The 22,786-nt window shown below is 41.5% G+C and overlaps 1 protein-coding gene across 3 annotated transcripts in view; it reads right to left on the bottom strand.

Moving 5' to 3' along the window:
• Positions 1–7,355: 7,355 nt before the first annotated feature.
• Positions 7,356–22,786, bottom strand: part of ACSL3 (acyl-CoA synthetase long chain family member 3) — a 52,161-nt gene continuing 36,730 nt past the window's right edge. Inside the window, exons 10-15 of one of the 3 annotated variants that reach the window (XM_054722765.1) lie at positions 20,040–20,212; positions 17,665–17,739; positions 15,758–15,949; positions 14,413–14,527; positions 11,837–11,994; positions 7,356–8,098 (exon numbers count right to left, since the gene is read on the bottom strand). In XM_054722765.1, coding sequence (XP_054578740.1) covers positions 7,941–8,098; positions 11,837–11,994; positions 14,413–14,527; positions 15,758–15,949; positions 17,665–17,739; positions 20,040–20,212 — 871 coding nt within the window. In that variant the 3' untranslated portion in view covers positions 7,356–7,940. Of the gene's footprint in view, positions 8,099–11,836; positions 11,995–14,412; positions 14,528–15,757; positions 15,950–17,664; positions 17,740–20,039; positions 20,213–22,786 lie in introns of those variants that run through there. The other 2 variants (XM_054722766.1, XM_054722767.1) reach the window with 2 other exon arrangements.

Here is a 22,786-nt window from a genome sequence, read left to right on the forward strand (position 1 = left end):
TGGTGAGGCAGCAGCGCGGGGCTGGTGAGTCACACAGGGGAAGGGGTGGCAGACCACATCAATTATCCTCACAGTCCCCGCTGCTTCCTGTAAGCGCTGTGGAGGAGGGCATCCATACACACACAGACACACAAAGGCCAGCTGTCTCCGGTTCTACGTCAAATGTTTGCAAAGGCCCCTGTGTGATTAATGGCACTGCATTCCTTTTTATTTTACTCATATTTGTATATTCCTGGCAAAGGGTAGAACAAAACAATTCCACAAATGACTTAAAGGCATATGGCATTGTTATTTAGAATCAGAGAGAAAAGGAGGTAGGTGGGGAAATACAGAGGAAACAACCTAACCTGACACAGGATCCACGGAGCTCCCAGGACGGGTCTGTCTAGGTCACATGGCACACCATCCTTCCCTCGTTCCCTGCATTTTAGCCTGGGTCAAAGGCTGAAATGATTGATTGACAAGCGATGATTAATGAAAATGATACTATAGCAAACACTCTGGATCTTAAAATATTATACTAAACTAGGGGCCCAGTGCATGAATTCGTGCACCTTGAAAGGAACTGTGGGCTGCGAGGCTGCGGTAGGCACAGGGACAGGTCTCAGGGCCGCCAGCTGCTGCTCGCACCCGCTGGCCCCTCCTGCCACGGCCCCCAGTCCCGTCTACCAGAAGCCCCACTCCCACTGCTGCTGCTCCCACGTGCTGACAGCACCAGCCCCACTTGCACCCACTGATGGCGCAGAGCAATTGGGGCCGGTGTCGTCAGTGGGTGCAAGCAGCAGCTGCTGCCCTGATCACCCCTCAGGAGCAGGAGGAGGTGGAGAAGCCCTGAGGGGAAATCGGGGTCTACAGCTGCTGCTCGCACCCACTGATGGCGCCGAGAGATCAGGACCAGCGCCAGGCGCCGGCAGCGGGTGCGAGCAGCGGCTGTCAGCCCCAATTGCCCCTCAGGAGCAGGGGGAGGTAGAGAAGCCCACTGATAGCGCCAAGCAATCGGGGCCAGCAGTGGGTGGGAGAGGCAGCTCCGATGCCGGCAGCAGGTGCAAGCGCCTGGTGGGACCACAGCACGTGGGAGCAAAGAAATTTCAGTAACCACCAGAGGCTCGCCCCAATGACAGCGACTGGCGCCCCGCCTTGGTCTGGCACCCCCGCTACCTGCTCCACCATCCCGCCACAGCCAGTGCCCGCCATGTTCCGTGCTCTGCTGCCTGCTGCTGACACCCACCATGTTCCATGCACGCCCCTGGTGGTCAGCACATGTCATAGTGACCAGTTGTTCAGTTGTTCTGCCATTTGGTCTATTTGCATATTAGGGTTTTATATATATAGATTTGGGGGATACAAAGAATCACAAAAGCACCCACATCCTCGGGAATTTAAATTTACCGAAGAGTCAAGTTCTATGCATTCAAAACAAAATACCAATTGGCTAGCTTGACAATTGTTTAAGGAGTGATCTAGCCTGGTCCCTATTAGGGAAATACCCCATAGATGCTTGAGTTTCCACATATGTACAATAATGTTACAAAGGGCTGTTTGTTGTCACCCAGATCCTAGTAGTAAAAATTGGAATAACCTAAATGCCCAGCAATAAAAGAATGATTATATACATTCTAATAAACCCTTGCTATGGAATAGTATGTAGCCGTTAAAAAGATCACTTTATTGCTTAATCAGATCAACTTATGCAAACTGACACAGGAAATGCCCAATGTACACTCATCATGAAGAAGGCATGTCACAGAACAATAGCCATAACCCAATTATGTTCTGCACTGGTTTACCGGGGCTGCTGTAACAAATACCACAGACTGGCAGGCCTAAACATGTCTATTTTCTCACAGATCTGGAGGCTGGAAGTCTGAGATCGAGGTGTCAGTCGGCCTCTCTCCTTGGCTTGTCTTCTCATTGTTGTACCTGAGTGTGTGTCTGTCCTACTCTCCTCTTCCTATCAGGACTCCAGTCATATTGTACTACAATGACCTCACTTTAATACCTCCTTAAAGGTCCTGTCTCCAAATGCAGTCACGTTCTGAGGTTAGAACTTCAATATATGAATTTGGGTGTATATAATTCAGTCCATAATATGCTCTCAAATATTCTGTATGATTTTCATTTTTACCTTATATTTCTGAATTGCTAGAAAATTTAAAATAAATTCATGTATTACGTTAAATTAGCAATTCATAAAAAACTAATATTTTTCCTTTTGTCTAAAAATACTTTCAAATAAGGTTTTTTTCTTTTTTAAGCGCATCACTGTAGGGAAAGCCACAGCAAGGGTGGGCAGCTAAGGATAGCACATTGCTGGGTGTTAGAACTGGGTATTTTACACATGAGCACCTTGGCACCCCACCCCTCCTTCCCAAGCCAGCCTCAGCCCCCTGCCCGGCCAGGCCTCTGGTTCAAGCCATTCTCTAATCTCATCCAGGCCTTTAATAGTCAACATCCTCCTGCTGTCAGGCACGGTTATTTCTGTGGGATGACAATGTCCAGAATACAGCCATGAGGATTGACAAAGCACAATGGCAAGGAAGGGCTTTGGCACCACAGGTGTTTATAAATAAAATATGGAAATCTGGGCATCAACATATTTGGGCAACATAGGGGTAGGTTTTTCACTATTTTGATGAATATGGAACTTGCAGTAACACAGAACGTATCTTTCACAGCTGTTCTTCTAACAGCTACATTTTTTCTCAATGGGAAGAAAGTTGGGAGTCCATGGCAATACAGGCCTGCCTCGTCCTAAAATTATATATTATGTGTTTGGTAGTCGAAATATTAAGCTACCAATGTTTAAAAGAATAACCTGAGGAAAGTTAGAGAAAGGAGGCACAATTAAAAAAAAGAAAAACACATCAAAGCTGCTAGATGCTTAGTTTTGTTAGTTACATGATTACAAAGACCTACTTTTATTGGAAGTGTTAGTATACAGGGACATATGCCCAATTTTGTCAGAAACAAACATTAAATGACAGTTGAAGGCAGGGGGAGATTTGTTTCTGAGATATCACACCGAACTTTCTCCCACAATCAAAGGATTAAAGTTCGGCACACAATATGCCACATTTGCCTCTAAACCCACACACATTTTAGGGCCAAATTTTAACTTTCCTATTATCTGTATTCACGACTTTATGCTGTGGGAAAGTGTAGGAAATACTTTATCAGCGCTGACTTTGAATGCAGAGCTTCTGTGCAGTCAGAACCAGAAAAAACGCAAAGGAGGAACTCCAGCCGGGTTGGGGCAACGTAAGAATGAAAGACTGCTGAGAAGTGAAGATTAAGAACAGAATTTCTAGAATAAAAACTTCCCTTTAAATGGATTGCTAGGCTGAGACAGAAAATTCCCCCAAACTCCCTTTTCAACAAGGATTTCAAGAATGGATGGAGCTTTTCCTTTTTTTAGGACCAAATTTTGAGTTTTAATATCAGAAATGTTTTTACACATCTTTATTCTTCAAAATTCATGTCAAATTACAAGTAGTCTACACGATGTAGCTTCTTTATCATGTACACTTCTTCAGGGAGAAAACCGCAATCACCAAGAAAACACTGAAAATGAACTCATAGTAAGTCACCACTGGTAAGTACAGAGAAAGTGTTACATTTCAGTGTGGACCCACGTGACAGTTTAAAATGGAGGCCCCTTTAAAACAATACAGATGTACATAACTTTCTTACAAATGAACCCACACATCAGTGTTTTGTGTTTGTTTTTTTTAATTTTAACATTGTATCACAGGGACTAATTGTTTAAAACTATAAAATCTTGTGAATTTTAGCAGCAAAGTTATGCCAAGTTCATCTATTTTTAAACATTGCTGAAAATAGTGCAAACTTTAGAGAACATCACTGATAGCAAATCCATTACTTAAAAACAAAGTACTTAGAAAGTAGATTCCACTTTCAGTTTTGTCCTATTGATTGGTAAAAACCTTTAAATGAAGTTTAAGCTAAAAATTCCAGCGGGGGAGTGGAGCTGTAGGGAAGAGGAGGTAGCCAACAATCTATGTGCGATAAACTGCTACTTACTGTCACAGCAACGGTTATCTCCAGAAGTATAGAAAACAGGAGTTCTTAGGGAACCATTCCTTTAGGATCTACTCTACAGTCACATGTGTATTAGATTTAGCCATTGACTTTGGAATTCCAAGTTTTCCTCCTCAAGTACCTTGTGGTTAAAGCAGTATTTCTTATAACAGAATTATAGTAGTTAGGGTTTTTTTTACTAGGTGTACCGGACTGGTTAATAATGCAGATTTTTTTCAATAGATGGAGTTACACATATGTTGATATATATGCGATTTGATATGTATGCTATTTTGTTGTATTCTTCAAAGCTTCATATGTCGAATTTGCTGAAGGTGTTAACATATTTTTACACTTAAAAATGTCGAATTTTGTACCCCCCAAAAAAAAGCATTTGCAGGAAAGTTATAATTCATTATTTTGAAGAAAAGTGCTGCTGAATACTTCGGGAAGCTTATGATGAACATGCTCTATCTCAAGATACTTGTGAATGCTGGTTTAAACACTTTAAAAGTGATGATTTCGATGTGAAAGACAAAGAACGTCCAGGTCAACCGGAAAAGTTTGAAGACCAACAATTACAAGCATTATTGGATGAAGATGTGTGTCAAACTCAAAAACAACTCGATCCTTTACAAACAATGGGAACGATTTTAAAGAAAGGAAAATGGGTGCCACATCAACTGAACAAAAGACAAATGGAAAACCGAAAAGTCATCAGTAAAATGTTGCTTCAATGGCATGAAAGACTTTTTTGCATCGAATTGTAACTGGCGATGAAAATTTGAGAATCCCAAACACACAAAATCATGCGTTGATCCAGGTCAACCATCAACATCGACTGCAAGGTCAAATTGCTTCAGAAAGAAGACAACGCTCTGTGTTTGGTGGGATCAGGGAGGTGTGGTGTATTATGAGCTTCTATAACCAGGTGAAACCGTTAATACTTATCGCTACCAACAACAAATAATCAATTTGAACCACGCTTTGATCGTGAAACAGAATGTTCCAGAAGACACAGCAAAGTAATGTTGCTTCATGATGACGCACCATCACACACTTCAAAACCAGTTAAAGACACATTAAAAGATCTTGCTTGGGAAGTATTAACCCACCTGCCATATTCATCAGACCTTGCTCCTTCAGATTACCACTTGTTTCAATCGATGGCACACGCACTTTCGAAGCAGCACTTCAAAACGTACGAAGAAGTGGAAAATTGGGTCTCTGAATGGTTTGCCTCAAAACAAGAAAAGTTTTATTGGGACGGTATGCACAAATTACCTGAAAGATGCGGAAATGTGTAGCTAGCGATGGACATTACTTTGAATAAAGCACTTCTGATGTTTCTCTTGAAATAATCATGTTTTCTTTTATTATAAAATCTGTCATTAACCGGTACACCTAGTAAATCAACCAACTTTTTTCTTTTTGAAAGTGTAGTATTAAAAGATACCGTTTTACAAGTCACTTAAGATGGTTTGGGTTAGAGCCCCAGCCAGCATGACTCAGTGATTGAGCATTGACCTAGGAACCAGATCACAGTTCGAATCCCGGTCAGGACACATACCTGTGTTGCGGGCTCGATCCCCAGTGTGGGGCGTGCAGGAGGCTGTCGATCAATGTTTCTCTCTCCACGCCCCCCCTCTCTCTTCCTCTCTAAAATCAACAAAAATGTATTTAAAAACAAGTTTTTTAAATAAGATGGTTTGAGTTAGAGAGTAACTTGTCTGAAAAGAGATTCTACATACTTAATTTCATATTCTGCTGTGACATCTGACATTTTAGGACTGAAAGAAATTATTTAAAATTTATTAAAATGGAATCAGCCTTTAGATTTTTCTGAAAAGAAATGTTTATTCCAAATCAATGATAAGCTACATATTCATCTGACACTATTTCAAGTCACAATTATCAACATCTCTCCTTTGAAGAACTGAGCCTTCTTTTTCTAAGTACAACTTTTTAAAACCACTGGAAAGCAAACAATTATTCTGAAGCTAAAGCATCAGAAACAAATTCCACCCATTCTGTTTTAATTTTTGGATCACAACATCCGATAGAGAGGTTCCATTTAATGTCTTTCATAGTTTTATTTCTTGGCAGCTTTTCCTAACTATGATAAACTATAATGAAGACAGAAGCATTCAAAACATAATATAGAAGACCACTAGTAAAAGTTCAAAACCAAACAAAATACCATATTGCAATATCTTCAAATGTAATGTTTGTGATATGACCAAAAACTGAGCCCATCCTCAACATGCCCACTGCCCTACACAGACCCCTGTGCATGCTTTTTTTGTCTTTTGAGGCTTACAGTGAGAAACCAAGAAAATAACTAATATGACATATAAAAAACATGGAACCTATGTTTTCTTAAAGTCTTGAGTTGAACATATCTTAATCGGTGCAATATTACTTTTAATAATGCTCAAATAACAAGAGACAAGCGATACATATGAAAAGACTGTATTACACAATCAATGTTTTTAGTATCACAAATAAGTTGCACACAAGCATAAAAACCTACAAGTCTTAACTCACCTCATTAAGTTCTCATGGAATTTGTTGAGAATACTATTATCTTAAGCATTCTAAGTTTTTTCATTTTTCTAATATAGACAACTTATGACAGAAAGGTTTAGTGCTTTTTCAATAAGCCACACACACACACACACACACACACACACACACACACCAGTGCAAGCCATCAAAACAAAGAATCCTAATTAGGAAGTGAAACAGATTAAACATGAAAACTAGGGGAGTGGGACATAGTACATTTCCATTATTAATGTAGCATATATACTAGTATAAACAATTCAATGTACATATGATCGATGAAATAAATAACTTTCCATCCTTTGTTTTTTAAGTTCTACTATCTTACTTTTAGAATTGCTTCCTCATTTCAACAGCTAACTAGAAGACTAAATACTTTGAGGGCAAGCTACCCAAGACGAGTTACCCACTGGTGCTGCACTTGCTGTGTTTTCTTCTTTACTATTAAATCAGAACCCTCTACTGCTATTTTGTTCCACGCAGCACCAACCAAACTTCATTTTTATCTAATAAAAAATAAATGAATAGCCCAGCCAGTGTGGCTCAGCGGTTGAGCGTCAACCCATGAACCAGGAGATAAGGGTTCGATTCTGGGTCAGGGCACATACCTGGGTTGCAGGCTCAATCCCCAGTAGGGGGCGTGCAGGAGGCAGCTGATCAATGACTCTCTCCATCGTTGACCTCTCTTTCTCTCCCTCTCCCTGAAATCAATATATATATATGATATAAAAGAAGACACTGTCAGGCATATATTCACGAAGTCTTAATTTCTTAAAATGTAAGTATGGGTATATTTATTTCTCTCAAATGCATACAAGACAATAATTACACAGCAACAAAGCTTTTGTTCAACAATGATTTGATTCATAAGCATTTGAAATTTACATAATTTCACATTCATAACCTTACATTTTTTAAATACTGTAAGTAAAAAAGACCCCCAAAATAACCAATTCATATATTTCCTATTTATCCTTCTATACATCCAAACTTTATAAAGTTACAAACTGAACATTATACAGAACATATAAATCATGTTTAAAAACTTGAGGTTTTAAAATCACTGTTCCCCGTATGATTCAGGAGACTCCTCATGCCGACAAGTGCAGTCCTGGGGGTAAAGGAAACTGCAGGAGGGGAAGAAAGAAGAGACAGACACAGGTTTGCTGTCTTAATATTTTACTCGTCCTGTCAGTTAAAAATGGTGATGTCATGAGAAGTAACAGTTTAGGTTTAGTATGAGGAATGGAGTTTGCCTCACAGTTTGAGACGTGCATTTCAAGTATTTTCCTATTTGATCTGAGCTCCCTGCAGCAACCTGATGCCCAAGAGAATAATTATTTCCTTCCATACATTCGCTCAATGTCCGCCTGGTAATGTGTTTTAAGCTCTTTGCGTTTCAGCTTGAAGGCATCTGTCACCAGACCAGTTTCTGGGGTCCACGGTTCAGGGCTCAAACGAATTTTCATTGGAATTTCAAACTTTTCCAGACTTGCTGAGATGGTGTGGGAAAAAATACAAATGCAAAGTCATGAAAAATGTACCACTGAAATTCTTAGCAAAGAGTCATTGAGCACCCATCAAAATGCAAAAGCAACCACCCACGAATCTCACTTCCAATCAAGTTATCCCTCAGAAATGCTAGCATAAGTTAAAAAAAAAAAAAAAGATATCTATTAGAATAGCAAAAAGAAATTAAGTACATGTCTATCAATATAATGAGATAAAGTATGACTTAGGCATAAAAAATAATGCAATTCAGTCATCAAAAATGAGTTAGATCTATATGGTATGGGCGTATTGCTAGGCTTAAAAAGGCAAGGTTTTGTTTTTTAAATATTAGATAAACTTATATGCATCTAGATGCTAGGACAAAAAGGATACATAGTAAATTATAAACTGTATACACCTCTAGGGGAGGGATCCAGGATTAAGAATAAAGAAATGTCCCTTTTTACTTTACACCTATTTGTTTTCTCTGAATTTATTATAAAGAGCATAATCACATCAGAAATTAAAATGTAATGAAGTTAAAAGAGACTCCTGTCACTGAACCAGGATATTCACTGATAAGCTATAAAGGCAGAATGTTTGCTCACGATGGTGTTCCTAACACACTAATACTCAGTAGATTCTCAATAGCAGAGCCAGGGAAGGGGGGAGGGGAGATTTAGTTTTGAAGAAATGCACTTCCTTAGTAAGAATGACTTATTTTTCTAACATTCATTCAACAAATAGTTACTGAAAAATATTGTGTAAAGTACTTCACTAAACACTCTCTAAAAAATACAAAACTAAGGTTTCTATCCTCAAGTAATATATAATCTAATAAGGGTAAACACCTAGCCATAATAATTTACATATGGATAAAATACTAAATGAAAGGTACAAGTGTCTTGGAAACAAGAGAGATATGTTAATTTTAACTTATAAAATAAATACAGAGATAACCAACAGGCTTTATTCTTCAATGATTAAAAGAATTTCAGGAATGGTGTCAAGAGGAAAACCTCCATGAGCAAAGAAATCAGTAAGGCTGGGACCACAGGATTTAAGGGACCAGGAGTCTGACACCTCGGAGACGTGGGGGAGGTTGAAAAGCCAGTGCTGAGAGATTGCTCAGCTCAGCCTCGCACTCTATGGCCTTACTCAGTGACATGATTTAAACCAGTGTTTTAGAAAAATAAACAGAAATGAGGACTCAAATAACTGAATATTTCTTCTTTCTTTTGTTGTGAATATATATGTTAAGCAAATATTTTTCTTCCCCTTTTTTCTTATAATATGTACATAATAAGTTGATTTTATACCACAGTATTTAACACAGGATAGCAAAGGAGAAGAGTAAACATCACTCAGGGGTTTGCATCCTCTCTGGGGAAAGGTATTTTCAGTTGTAGGCAGGATAGTTGTATCATGCTAGGCGGAAGTCTGACTTAATTACTGTCTTTACTTGGAAATTAACTGTTGTTTAAGGAGTTGTACAAGGGTGCCAAGGTGACAAGGGGTGGACTGTGACGGTCAGTTTTATGCATCACCTGGGCTAGGCTAGAGTCCCAGTTATTAAATTAAACACTAACCTACATGCTGCTCTGAAGGTGTTTTGTGGGTGTGATTTAAGTCTATAATCGTTTTATTTTACACTAGAGGCCTGGTGCATTAAATTTGTGCACGGGGAGGTGGGGTGGTGTTCCCCTCAGCCCAGCCTGCACCCTCTCCAATCCAGGACCCCTCGGAGGATGTCAGACCGGCAGTCTGATATCCCTCTCACAATCCGGGACCGCTGGCTCCTAACTGCTCATCTGCCTGACCGCCTGATCACATCTAACTGACACCCCTGCTGGCCTGGTCACCCCCAACTGCCCCCCCTGCAGACATAGACACCCCCCAACTGCCCACCCCACCGGCCTGGTTGCCCCCAACTGCCCCCCCACCCTGCCGGCCTTGTCACCCTTAGTGCCCCCCTCCCCCGCCAGCCTGGTCACTCCTTACTGCACCCCCTGCCGGCGTGGTTGCCCCCAACTGCTCCCCCCCACCAACCTGGTCGCCCCTCACTGCCCCCCTCTGCCGACCTGGTCGCCCCTGCCAGCCCCTGCCGGTCTGGTCGCCCCCAACTGTCCCCCTCTCCCCCCGTGGGCCTGGTAGCCCCATGCAGCCTGCTGCTCAGTCATTTGGTCGCCCCTCACTAATGCCCCTGCCAACCTGGTCGCCTCACACAGTCTGTTCGGTCATCCGTTTGGTTGTTTCGGATGAGATGGATGCTTAGCCTTTAGATTATATTAGATTATATTAGATTAGATAGATAGATAGATAGATAGATAGATAGATAGATAGATAGATAGATTAGATAGATAGATAGATAGATAGATAGATAGATAGATAGATAGATAGATGATATAAGTTATCCTAGATCATCTCAGTGGGTCTGGTCCGTCAGTTAAAGGCCTTAGAGCTGAGGCAGCCCCCACAGAAGTAATTCGTCGTGGACCCTTCAACAGTCTGCCCTCCAGAGTCCCAACCCTGCCCACCAGACCCAATAACCATGTACACCAACTCCTTACAGTAAGTCTCTTAATCTATATAACCCACTGGATCTGTGGTGTAAACTTGACCCCTGTGGATTTGGATTAGGAATGAAGTTGGATGCCTTTTTCACATCACATATAAAAATTAACTCCAAATGGATTAAGACGTGAATGTAAGAGTGAAAACTAGAAAACACTGGGGGTAGCTTTGTAACCTGGATTAGGCGATAAATTCTCAGACGTGATACCAAAAGTATAAGCAACAACAACAAAAAATTTAAATCAACTGTATCTTATCAAAATTTAGAACTGTTATGCTTTAAAGGATGCCATCAAGAAAGTAAAAAACAATCAACAGAATAGGAGAAAATATTTACAAATCACATATCTGATAATGGACTTGTAACTACAATAGATAAATAACTGATAAGACTCAATAATAAAAAGACAAATAACTTCATTAAAAAATGGGCAAAGGACCTGAATAGACATTTCCCCACAGAAGCTATATAACAGCCAACAAGTACATGAAAAGATGCTCCATATCATGAGCCATAAATCAAAACCACAATGAAATACCACTCCACACCCCTAGGATGGCTATCAAAAGGATGGACAATAACAAGTGTTGGCAAGGATGCAGGGAAACTGGAAGCCTCATACAACATTAGTGGGAATGTAAAACGGTGCTACCACTTTAGAAAGTAATTTGGAAAAAAATATTCTATAAAATAGTCTGACAGATCCTCAAAAGGTCCAACAAAGTTAACACAGGCTTAGCAATTCGACTCCTAGGTATTTACCCAAGAGAAATAAATGCATCCACCCAAAAACTTGTATACAAATGTTCATAGCAGCATTATTCAGAACAGCCAAAAGTGGAAACAACCAACTCCCAGTACAGAAAGTGTAGAGAAGAATATCAGACAATTCCCTGGGGGCTGTGGTGGCCAGGACACTGAGCAGGGCCTTGGAAACAGTGGAGAAAAACCGAGAAAAAGAAGCTGCACGATGAGAACATTCTGAGGCATGTGCATCATGGGACGGATGACCTTTGTGTTGCAGGGCTGACAGGGGAACTGAGATGTCTGTTCTACTAATGGTAGGAAACTATGATTGGTTTCCTAGGCCTTGTAATATAACAGGATAAATAATTTAAGTGCTCTCATCCCACCTCAGTTCGCAGATTCACGGTAAGAATCACTCACCTGAAATAGCAGCTTCAGACAGCACTCTGAGTACCTCATTTTCCATCTCACAGCTGTTGCACAGCTCTTCCCACGTCCCTTTAAGTCCTTTCTTTCGAGCAAGTTCTGTTAGTTCCTTTTGATTTGGCACAACAAATCCAATGACGTAAGAATGGTAACTGAAATAGACAAAGGATAACTTAGCAAGGTCATTGAATGGCACACCATTTAACTGATTATGATTATGCTGACATTTTAGTCGCCAATCCTTCACTGCTTTACAGAAAATGCATGAGGCATACCGGGCACTGGCATACTGAGTTCACACAACAGCCACCTTTTCTGTCTGACTCACAGCACGTTCCAATGCTTTGGCAGAGTTCATTGCTAAATAAACCTTATTATAACATTTCATGGTCATTTTCAAATATGCACAGGAATAGTGCCATGTATACATTTTAAAAAGAAAATAACAAGTATTAGAAAATTCATCTTTTAAAAAATCAGTAATTCACATCAACAGGTTAAACAAAAATAAAAGCTAATGTAAATAAGAAGTTTTATCTAAAGAAAGTTGGCAATAAATCAAAGTAATGTGATTATACTGATTTTCATTTGTTATCATGAGAATTTATGTTGAAAGAGGAACTAAGCCCAGCTGGCGTGGCTCAATGGTTAAGTGTCAACCTATAAACCAGGAGGTCATGGTTCGATTCCTGGTCAGGGCACATGCACAGGTTGCTGGCTCTGTCCCCGGTGGGGGCATGCTGATCAATCATTGTCTCTCATCACTGATGTTTCTATCTCTCTCTCCCTCTCCCTCTCCCTCTCCCTTCCTCTCTGAAATAAATAAAAATGTATTTTTTTAAAAAAAAGAAAAGAAAGAGGAGCCAAGTTGCCTGCTAAAGGCAGGAACGTCATAACATAGCAGCAACAGCAGGAAGAGAAGGGCAATTCTGGTTAATAACACACAAGTAGAACACAGAACCGTGGCTTCATTAACAAAAATACTTCATTAAAGGGCCAAATCATTTATATATAAATGTAATAAATCTAACTGGGGTTGTACCTCAAAGTCTGTTTCAAAAATGGCTTTTCTGATACCAGAGGTTATTTTTTCATAATCCTATATAATAAAAGCATAATATGCAAATCGACCAAACGGCGGAATGACCGGTCGCTATGACACACACTGACCACTAGGAGGCAGACGCTCAATGCAGGAGCTACCCCCTGGTGGTCAGTGCCTCAGCCAGAAGCTGGGCTCATGGCTGACAAGTGCAGCAGCAGTGGCGGGAGCCTCTCCCACCTCTGCTGTAGGCGGACATCCCCCGAGGAGTCCCGGACTGTAAGAGGTGCAGGCTGGGCTGAGGGATAACCCCCCATTCAGTGCACGAATTTTGTGCACCAGGCCTCTAGTCTTACCTAATAATAGACAAACATGTAAATTGGCCATACCTCTGCTACGCCACCAGCCAAACAGGAATGATATGCAAATTAACCCAACAAATATGGCGGTTAATTTGCATACACAGGCACCGAGTGACAGGGGTGGGACGCATGCGTCATCGCAGGCGTTCTGCCCCATCCCCGGTCTCTCAGGGCCTCTGGGCAGTGTGGGAAGGCGGGGCTGGAGCGGAAAGAGGTGGTTCCAGGGCCTGAGTGGAAAGGGGCTGGGCAGGAGTGGAAAGGCGGTGCCGGCAGCCAGGGAAAGGAAAGCCCATTCTAGCACGAATCTTCGTGCATCAGGCTTCTAGTTTTTATATAAACTGCTGTAGTTAGGTTTCTAGGCTGGCCACACAACACTTGGTCATTACACTGGAGAATAATTACATCACATACTACTGCCAGGGAAAGCGTAATCAGAGCACCAATCTAAAATGCAACACATTTTCACCTTGGTTGCAGGCTCCTCCCTGGCCTGGGCCCTGGTCAGGCTCATGCAGGAGGCAACCAATCAATGTGTTTCTTTCACATCAATGTTTCTCTCTGTCTTTCCCTCTCTATTCCACTATTCCACTCTTCCTAAAAATCAATGGAAAAAATATCCTTGGGTGAGGATTAAATAAATAAGTAAGTAAATAAAATCCAACACATTTTCCAAGAATGCACTTGTAGGATTTTAACTTTAAACTCCCCATCCCAGCTGCCTCTAAGTCATCATGGGCTTTAACACAGCCTAAGAAAGAAGCCCTCAACCCTGATCAAGATCCCAAGCAGGCTCACACCTCCCAATTCCTTTCTTTACTCCCTTTCCTCTGGACTGGCTCTGGGAAGCCTCCCTGTGCAGAGGGACAGGTAGCTAGGGGTCCCAAGGCGGCAGGAAGGAGGACTTGCTCTTCTTCACTTCCCTACCACAGAAGACACTGCAGTGAGATATAAAGCAGAAAACAGACACAGAGGAAGATGAGGATGGAAGCATGAAAAGGGAAGAATCGGTGGTGAATGGCTGTAATGAGAAGAGGCTGTTCCCAGAGACAACAGATCAGAAGGAACAGTTCTTGGTACAATTTTACAAAGAAGACCCATATACGAAGGAAATGCCAATAGCACACCAAATGTTCTAAGTAAACGTTGACTGAATTCTACTTTCTTACCTGTTTGCATATGCACAAATGTTATCTATTAGTGGAAGATTCTTCAAAGCTGCCTCTACTTTCCCAAGAGAAACATATTCTCCTGCCTGGAGTTTTACAAGGTCCTTTTTACGATCTGTGCAAGACAAGACCGGGAGGGGGATACATGGTAGGATAACATTAATAACACCTTTAAGACACATAAATATTGGCCATTCTCTAAGCAGTTTGCTACCAATTAAGTTCATTATAATACTTATGCTAAAATTAAAAGTATGTAATAAAATTAAGTCCTAATTTTGACATTATTAAATATATTCTTTTTTTTTTTTAATTAGCTTCTAAATAAGGGCCTCCCCTCATCAGGGCTTTGGACATATTCCACTGAACAGGTATGTTCATGGTATACATTAATACCAGGGAGGTAAAGAATATACTCAGTGCCACCTGAACAATCACTCTACCTGGAGAGATACATGTTGCAAAAACATCTCTCTCCAATGCGCTATGGTAGTGCTTAAGTGTTAAGACTCTCGAACCTGCTGCTTTGGAAAAAATTCCTGCCAGCGACACCTGAGCTGAGTCTTGTGGAAAGACTGAGCAACAGTCAAGTGGATCAGTGCTGGCAGAGAAAAGAGATGTGCCAATTCAAAATTACCGCAGTAGAGAAGGAAGAAACCACCGGAAGTGGAGATGAAAGTGGAGAGGTGAACCAGGCCACACAACAGGGGAACCTTGAACTGAGCCTCTAGGAGCCACTAACAGGTTTCAGGAGGAAGTGGCCCAGTGGGGTCAGCATTTATATGATCACAGAAGGGGCAGCCTAACATACTACCAGGATAAGAGAGACAGAGAGAGAATGCTCTTGAGGCCTATGTCATAAGGTCAATCAATGGGCTGTGGGTTAGATATGAGGAGCTGAATAAGCATCTTCTCTTGGGCCTCCAGTCAAGACTGGGCGAGAAATGCCAGTGTCTGAGGAAGAGAACCTCAGGGAAGAGCAGGGGAAGGTATGTCACCCCATTGAGCTTTCCGGCCTTCCTTTGTTCTCACAGGTGAGGCAAGGTCATGTCCCGACAGGAGAGAACATGTCCAATAACCTCTAGACATCAAAGAAGTCACAAAAACAATGTTCCCTATTACAAATCTGACTCTTTAAGGGTTAATAAGATATCACTGCTGCTGACAGATTCTGAGACCTCTTTATCTGTCTCACCTTATAATTCCACACACCCCTAACTGTAAACTTTTATATTCTATGGATGATGCAACAGGCCATACCAACATTTCATAAAAATACATTCTTACATTATTAAGCAGCTTCTCTAAATACACCCACGTTCACAAAAAAGTACGAGACACTCACCAATAATCTTTAAACAACCATCAGGATCGAACTCCCCAATGTCTCCAGTACAGAGCCACCTCTGCCCGTTTTCATCTTCAAAGAAATCAGCCTTTGTTTTTGCTTCATTTTTGTAGTATCCCATTGTCACGTTCTGGCCACCAATAAGAATTTCACCCCTGGGATGTGGTTTATCAGTATTAAAGTATCCACCTAATAAGAAGAATAATTTAGAGTTAATTCGGTATTTTCATCCCTATATGCATCATGTGAAAATATGAAACTGTTAGTTTCTAAACAGGGACATCTGATTTCAATGTAATTAGAATTTCCCAAAGGAAATAAGGCAGATACTATGAATTAACAAAATTCATCAATGTAAAATTGAAGTTTTAGGTACAAAACTTCAGTTGCTTAAACATAAGCACTTATGCTTTTAAACTACTATTCTGAGGAGAAAATTATTCAAAAATCTAACATCTATTGTATAAAATAATTACATCACTACACAGGTAAACTTTAAAAATTCTGTAGAGATTCTTAAATATCATACTAGTAGAAGTATTAAATCATGCATTTAATAAGAGAATAATAAATATCTGTATCAAATCAAATTCCTATATATTTAGAAGATGTTTTCTTACAGATAATTTCAGAATACTCCATGTTTAAATTTATTAAACATATTCACTAAAAAATTACATCTCAGCCTTAGAATCTTTATCTTTACTTTGTATAAAAGAAAAGAAAGCATTCAAACAAATCATAAATAATACTTACATGTTAATAGGATCAAATAAAAACTTTTTAAAGTAATTAGTATTTGCCCTGACCGGGTGGTTCAAATGGTTGGAGCATCATCCCATACACCAAAAAAATGTTGCACATACCTAGGTTGTGGGTTCAATCCCTGGTTGGGGTGCAACTAATCAATTTTTCTCTCTCTCCTCCGTCCTCTCTCTCAAAAATCAATTAAGAAACATGACCTCAGGTGAGGATTTTTTAAAAAGTAATTAATATTTAAGTGCATATAACAACAGATTTTTATGAAATTACAGTAAAAATTTCCTTTTGGTAATTCTGGGTTGAAAACCTCGTGGAAAAGATGACAAAAGAAAAAATATGTAAAATTTTTTTAATAAAAAATAAATTTTATTAATTTTTTAAAATATATTTTATTGACCTTCTACAGAGAGGAAGGGAGAGGGAAAGAGAGCCAGAAACATCGATGAGAGAGAGACATCGATCAGCTGCCTCCTGCACACTCCCTACTGGGTATGTGCCCGCAACCAAGGTACATGCCCTTGACCAGAATCAAATCCAGGACCCTTGAGTCCGCAGGCTGACGCTCTATCCACTGAGCCAAACCAATTAGGGCTAAATTTTATTAATTTGCTTCTATAAAATAAAAGTTATGATTATGCCTAATAAACTGACATATTTATTTAGTACATTTTTTTGCCATAATTGTTACTTGTATTTACTAATAATAAGCAAAATAAAAAAATTACAATTCTTCAGAATCATCTTTTAATCAAGCAAATGCATCCATATAGCTGTAGATAAAATATATCTATTAATAAGAAACAAAAATGAGCAGTTTGAGTACTTTTATATTCTAAATAAGGAAGAAAATGAAGCACAATACTAATTTTTAAAATACATTTTCATTTATTTCAGAGAGGATGGGGAGGGAGAAATAGAAACACCAATGATGAGAATCATTGACTGGCTGCTTCCTGCACGCCCCGCACTGGGAATCGAGCCCACAACCCAGGCATGTGCCCTGACCAGGAATCGAATCGTGACCTCCTGGTTCATAGGTCGACACTCAAACACTGAACTACACTGGCTGCCAGGCAGCACAATACTAATTTTAAAGTTAATACTATACACATTAATGTTTTGTGGTTAAAATATGTTATTACCTTCCTCCCAGTTCTTTAATTTGATTTCACAGCAAACTAATGGTGCTCCCACTCTGCCGGTATTGTAGTCCCACACTAAAAGGCAAACGAAAAAAAGTCTTTGGTTACAGTAGTTAATAAATGGCTTCATTTTTTAAAATTACCAAAAACAATGATTTATCCCAAAGCTTAGATATCCCCAGAGAATCCTTAAAAGCAGGTCACAAATTGGTGAACCACAGGCTGGGTGGCCCACACTGAGTTTTTCTTTTGTTTTGCTTTGTTTTTAATCTAAATTGATTCTTGACACTTAAAAAATCAAGACATTTTACATGTAAGGGTGGAATCTCCAGGAACAATGGGCCCACCTTCCCAGCACATCAGTAATTATAGTCCCCATTAGAGGGCACATAGCCTGCTCCAGGTCCCCAGATTCGTCACCTACCACATTTTTTTACATCAGGGCCTGTTTCTCTCATTTAAGAAGCTGCCTGGTTCATGATTTTATAGCACCCCATCTTAAGAAATGAAGACCTCGGAAGCCTCCCTCACATATCAGTTATGCCACCACACCCTATTTAAATTCACGCAGTGAGAGATCATAGACCAGGTTGGAGATTAAGATGGCTAATTTTCAAGAATTTGGGAAAAGAATCTACCATTTATCAGAAATAAAATGCCAATATTTAATACTTTACAGAGTTTCATTTACAACAAACTGTAACTGATTAAACACACATTCAATGTGAATCTTAAAAAAAGAAATTAAGATCCTCAAGAAAAGAAACCATATATGCATGTACTTAAGAGTGCTTGTTGCCCTAACCGGTTTGGCTCAGTGGATAGAGCATCGGCCTGCGGACTCAAGGGTCCCAGGTTTGATTCCGTCAAGTGCATGTACCTTGGTTGCGGGTACATCCCCAGTAGGGGGTGTGCAAGAGGCAGCTGATGGATGTTTCTCACTCATCGATGTTTCTAACTCTCTATCCCTCTCCCTTCCTCTTTGTAAAAAAAAATCAATAAAATACTTTTTTTTAAAAAAGAGTGCTTGTTTATTTCCCATGAAACAAAAAATATAAAATACAGAGAATATAATTGAAAACAGGAAAATACAGGAGTAATGCAAGATAAACCTGGCATATGAAGAGTACATAGAAGTACTCAAGGTAAGTAAGAAAAAATCAGCCCTAGCTGGTTAGGCTCTGTGGATAGAGCGTCAGCCTGCAAACTGGAAGGTCCCAGGTTCGATTATGGTCAAGGGCACATGCCCAGGTTGTGGGCTCAGTCCCCAGTGGGGGGCTTGCAGGAGGCAGCTGATCAATGATGCTCTCTCATCATTGATGTTTCTATCTCTCTCTCTCCTCTCCCTTCCTCTCTGAAATCAATAAAAATATATATTTTTTTAAAAATCAGCAGTGAAGAGGTTCAATATCTATCAGTATCCAGAAAATACAAAGTAGAAACACAGCTTCCTCTAACAGGGGAAGCAAAGTAACTTCCTCCCATAAAAGGGATACATGAGGCCCTATGGGGTTCACCTGGGAACCACCTGGGGAGCGAGAGGATCTCCTCCTCAATCACGTCATCATGGGAAGGATGAAAACTATATTCTCTAGACCTTTCTCTCTATACTTACACACACACACACACCCCCGCCCCCGCAAGAAACATTTCTGAATTTGAGCCTTAATACACATACCCAAACAACTAGACAAAACACTTTAATTTTCTACATAAACAAAACTTAAGAACTGATGTAATAAATGTACAGAATACAGCCAATGATTTTTACTAAAACTTCTTTTCCAGAATGCTAATCCTATATAATAAAAGGCCAATATGCAAATTGTCCCCTAGAGTGGGAGTTTGATCAGGGGGCGGGGCCAGCTGGCCAACAGCCTGTGGCCCCTCCCCTCGGCCGGCTCGGCCCCCCTACATCGATTGGGGGCGGAGCCGGCCCACCAACTGCCTGCGGCCCCTATCCCTGGCTGGCCCCGCCCCCGATCAGCCCCCCCACCCCTATTGGGGGCGGGGCCAGCCTGCCAACCTCCTGCGGCCCCTCCCCCCAGCTGGCCTGGCCTGATTGGCCCCGATCAGGCCAGGCTGGCTGGACCCCACCAATGCACGAATTCATGCACCAGGCCTCTAGTTAGTTTATAATATTCCCTAGTTTATAATTTAGCATGAGAAACTCCTCCAGCTGAATTGCTATTAGATATACCTAACACATTCTAAACCCTTATGTCAATAATCACAAAACATGGACTTTAACACTACAGTGCCAGAAAGATACCATAAACCCTCTTCTACATACTTGTAGAAAACAACCCATATCCAAAAATGGGAGTCAGAGTACCCAGCCTCTGCTGGATACTCCACTCTGTGGTAGCACTAACCTTCTGTAATTGTTCCAGCCCCAGCAGACTCAGTGAGCCCATAGCCCTGACCAACGGAACAGCAAAAGCAGATATTCATGAATCGCTGCGTGGTTGCAGAAAGTGGAGCACCTCCACACAACAAAAGCTGAATATTTCCACCTAGCAAGCTCCGAACTTTCTGGAAAATAAACCTAGAAAAATTAATCAGAGAAATTACAGAATTTTAAAGCTGAATGGAATCTCCCAATCATTTAGACTTATCTCCCAATTTTGATAGTAAATGCCTTATCCACGGCCACACAACCAATTCAAGATATTCTCTTAACCCACTACTTACATCTTAATATTTAAAAGTTCAACTAAATAAAAAAGATATGATCTTTTCTTAAAATTTTTCAACTAATATTTGAATTCAAAACTGTCAGGTTTAATTTTGTATAATAATGGAAAACCCTTGCTAATGGACAGAGCAATTTGTTTTATATTATTCTAGACTACACATTATACTAATACTGAATAATTCTATTTTATTTTTAAAATTTAGTATTAAAAGCAAATTATTTTTCTGCTTTAGCTTACTTCATTAGAAATGTCTACATATTTATATACAGCAATCTAACTTTTAAAAAAATTTCACTAATTCAAGTTCCAATAAGTTTATTGTTTAAAAATATCTGGTAAATTAAAAAAAGAAAATAATTCAAATATTTAATTGAAATGTTTCTGAAAATACACTAATAAATACAACCTTGGTCAAAAGAAGGGTTTACTGTTGTTTTTTAAGTAACTTTGAAAAAGGCAGAGACCAAGTGGCAATCATCTATACTAATAAAAGAGTAAATTGGTCAGGACGCCCTCATAGTAATGACCGAACAGCAGGCTGCGCAGGGCAATAAGACTGGCAGGGGGGGTTAGTGAGGGACGACCAAATGACTGAACAGCAGGCTGTGTGGGGCGACCAGGCCAGCAGGGGGGTTAGTGAGGGACAACCTAACGACTGAACAGCAGGCTGTGTGGGGCGACCAGGCCAGCAGGGGCAGCAGTTGGGGGCAACCAGGCTAGCTGGGGGGGCCGTGAGGGGCGACTAGGCCGGTGGGGGAGAGGGGGGGAAAGTTGGGGGCAACCAGGCCAGCGGGGGCTGGAGGGCAGTTAAAGACGATCAGGCAGGCAAGGCAGGCAGGCAAGTGGTTAGGAGCCAGCTATCCTGGATTGTGAGAGGGATGTCCGACTGCTGGTTTAGGTCCAATCCCCAGGATCAGGCCTAAACTGGCAGTTGGACATCCCCCAAGGAGTCCTAGATTGGAGAGGGTGCAGGCTGGGCTGAGGGGAGGACCCCCCCCCCCGTGCACGAATTTCGTGCACCAGGCCTCTAGTTTAATAATAATAATAATAATAGGCTTTACAAAGTAGGTTATATATCTCGCTAAAGAGATAACTAAAAGGCAGGGAAAAGCTTATAAAGTTTTAAATAAAGTAAAACATTTGAAAAACATATTAACCCATATCTATCTATCATATATATATGGCTAATATGCAAAGTGTCCCCTTGGGAATTCGACCAGGAGACCAGGAGTTCAAGTGCTTGCTATGACATGCGCTGACCACCAGGGGGTGGCGCGGAACAAAGGGAGGCCCCAGCCAGTGGCCGGCAGCCAGGGAAGGGAAGGGAGTTCCTAATTGCCGTCGAGGCCTAGGGACCCTACCTGTGCACATATTTCGTGCACCAGGCCTTTAGTATTCCCATAAAAAATAATCTTGAAAATAATTAGAAAATAATACTTTCATTTCTAAATTCTACAATATTGTATAATTAAATCTTACTCTATTAGCACTACAAAAACAAAAAATTAGTAGATCTGTGGTAAAACTGGTCAGTTAACACTTTAAGCACAAAAAATTAGTCACATTTTATTGCCCTTTTATATTCATACTAGAGGCCCGGTGCCCGAAATTCATGCACGGAAGGTGGGGGATGTCCCTCAACCCAGCCTGCATCCTCTCCAATCTGGGACCCCTTGAGGGATGTCCAACCGCCCATTTAGGCCCGATCCTGATCGGGCCTAAACGGGCAGTTGGACATCCCTCTCACAATCCAGGACTACTGGCTCCCAACCGCTGGCCTGCCTCTGCCTGATTGCCCCTAACTGCTTCTGCCTGCCAGCCTGATCACCCCTTAACCACTCCACTGCCAGCCTGATCAATGCCTAACTGCTCCCCGGCCAGCCCGATTGCCCCTAACTGCCCTCCCCTTCTGGCATGGTCACCCCTAACTGTCCTCCCCTGCTGGCCTGATTACCCCTGCCTTCCCCTGCAGGCCTGCCCCCCACCCCAACTTCCCTCCCCTGCAGGCCTGGTCCCCCCCCAACTGCCCTCCCCTACAGGCCTGGGTCCCCCCACAACTATCCTCCCATGCAGGCCTGGTACTCCCACAACTGACCTCCCCTGCTGGCCTGGTCTCCCCCAACCTCCTCTGCTGGCCTGGTCACCCCTAACTGCCCTCCCTGCTGGTCTGATCGCCCACAACTACCCTCCCCTGCAGGCCTGATCCCCCACAACTGCCCTCCCCTGCAGGCCTGATCCCCCACAACTGCCCTCCCCTTCAGGCATGGTCTCCCTCCAACTGCCCTCCCCTGCTGGCCTGATCGCCCACAACTGTCCTCCCCTGCAGGCCTGATCCCCCACAACTGCCCTCCCCTGCAGGCATGGTCTCTCTCCAACTGCCCTCCCCTGGAGGCCTGGTCCCCCACAACTGCTCTCCTCTGCCA

The sequence above is a fragment of the Eptesicus fuscus genome, chromosome 11 (assembly GCF_027574615.1).
Source record: "Eptesicus fuscus isolate TK198812 chromosome 11, DD_ASM_mEF_20220401, whole genome shotgun sequence".
In the NCBI taxonomy this organism is placed as follows: Eukaryota; Metazoa; Chordata; class Mammalia; order Chiroptera; family Vespertilionidae; genus Eptesicus; species Eptesicus fuscus.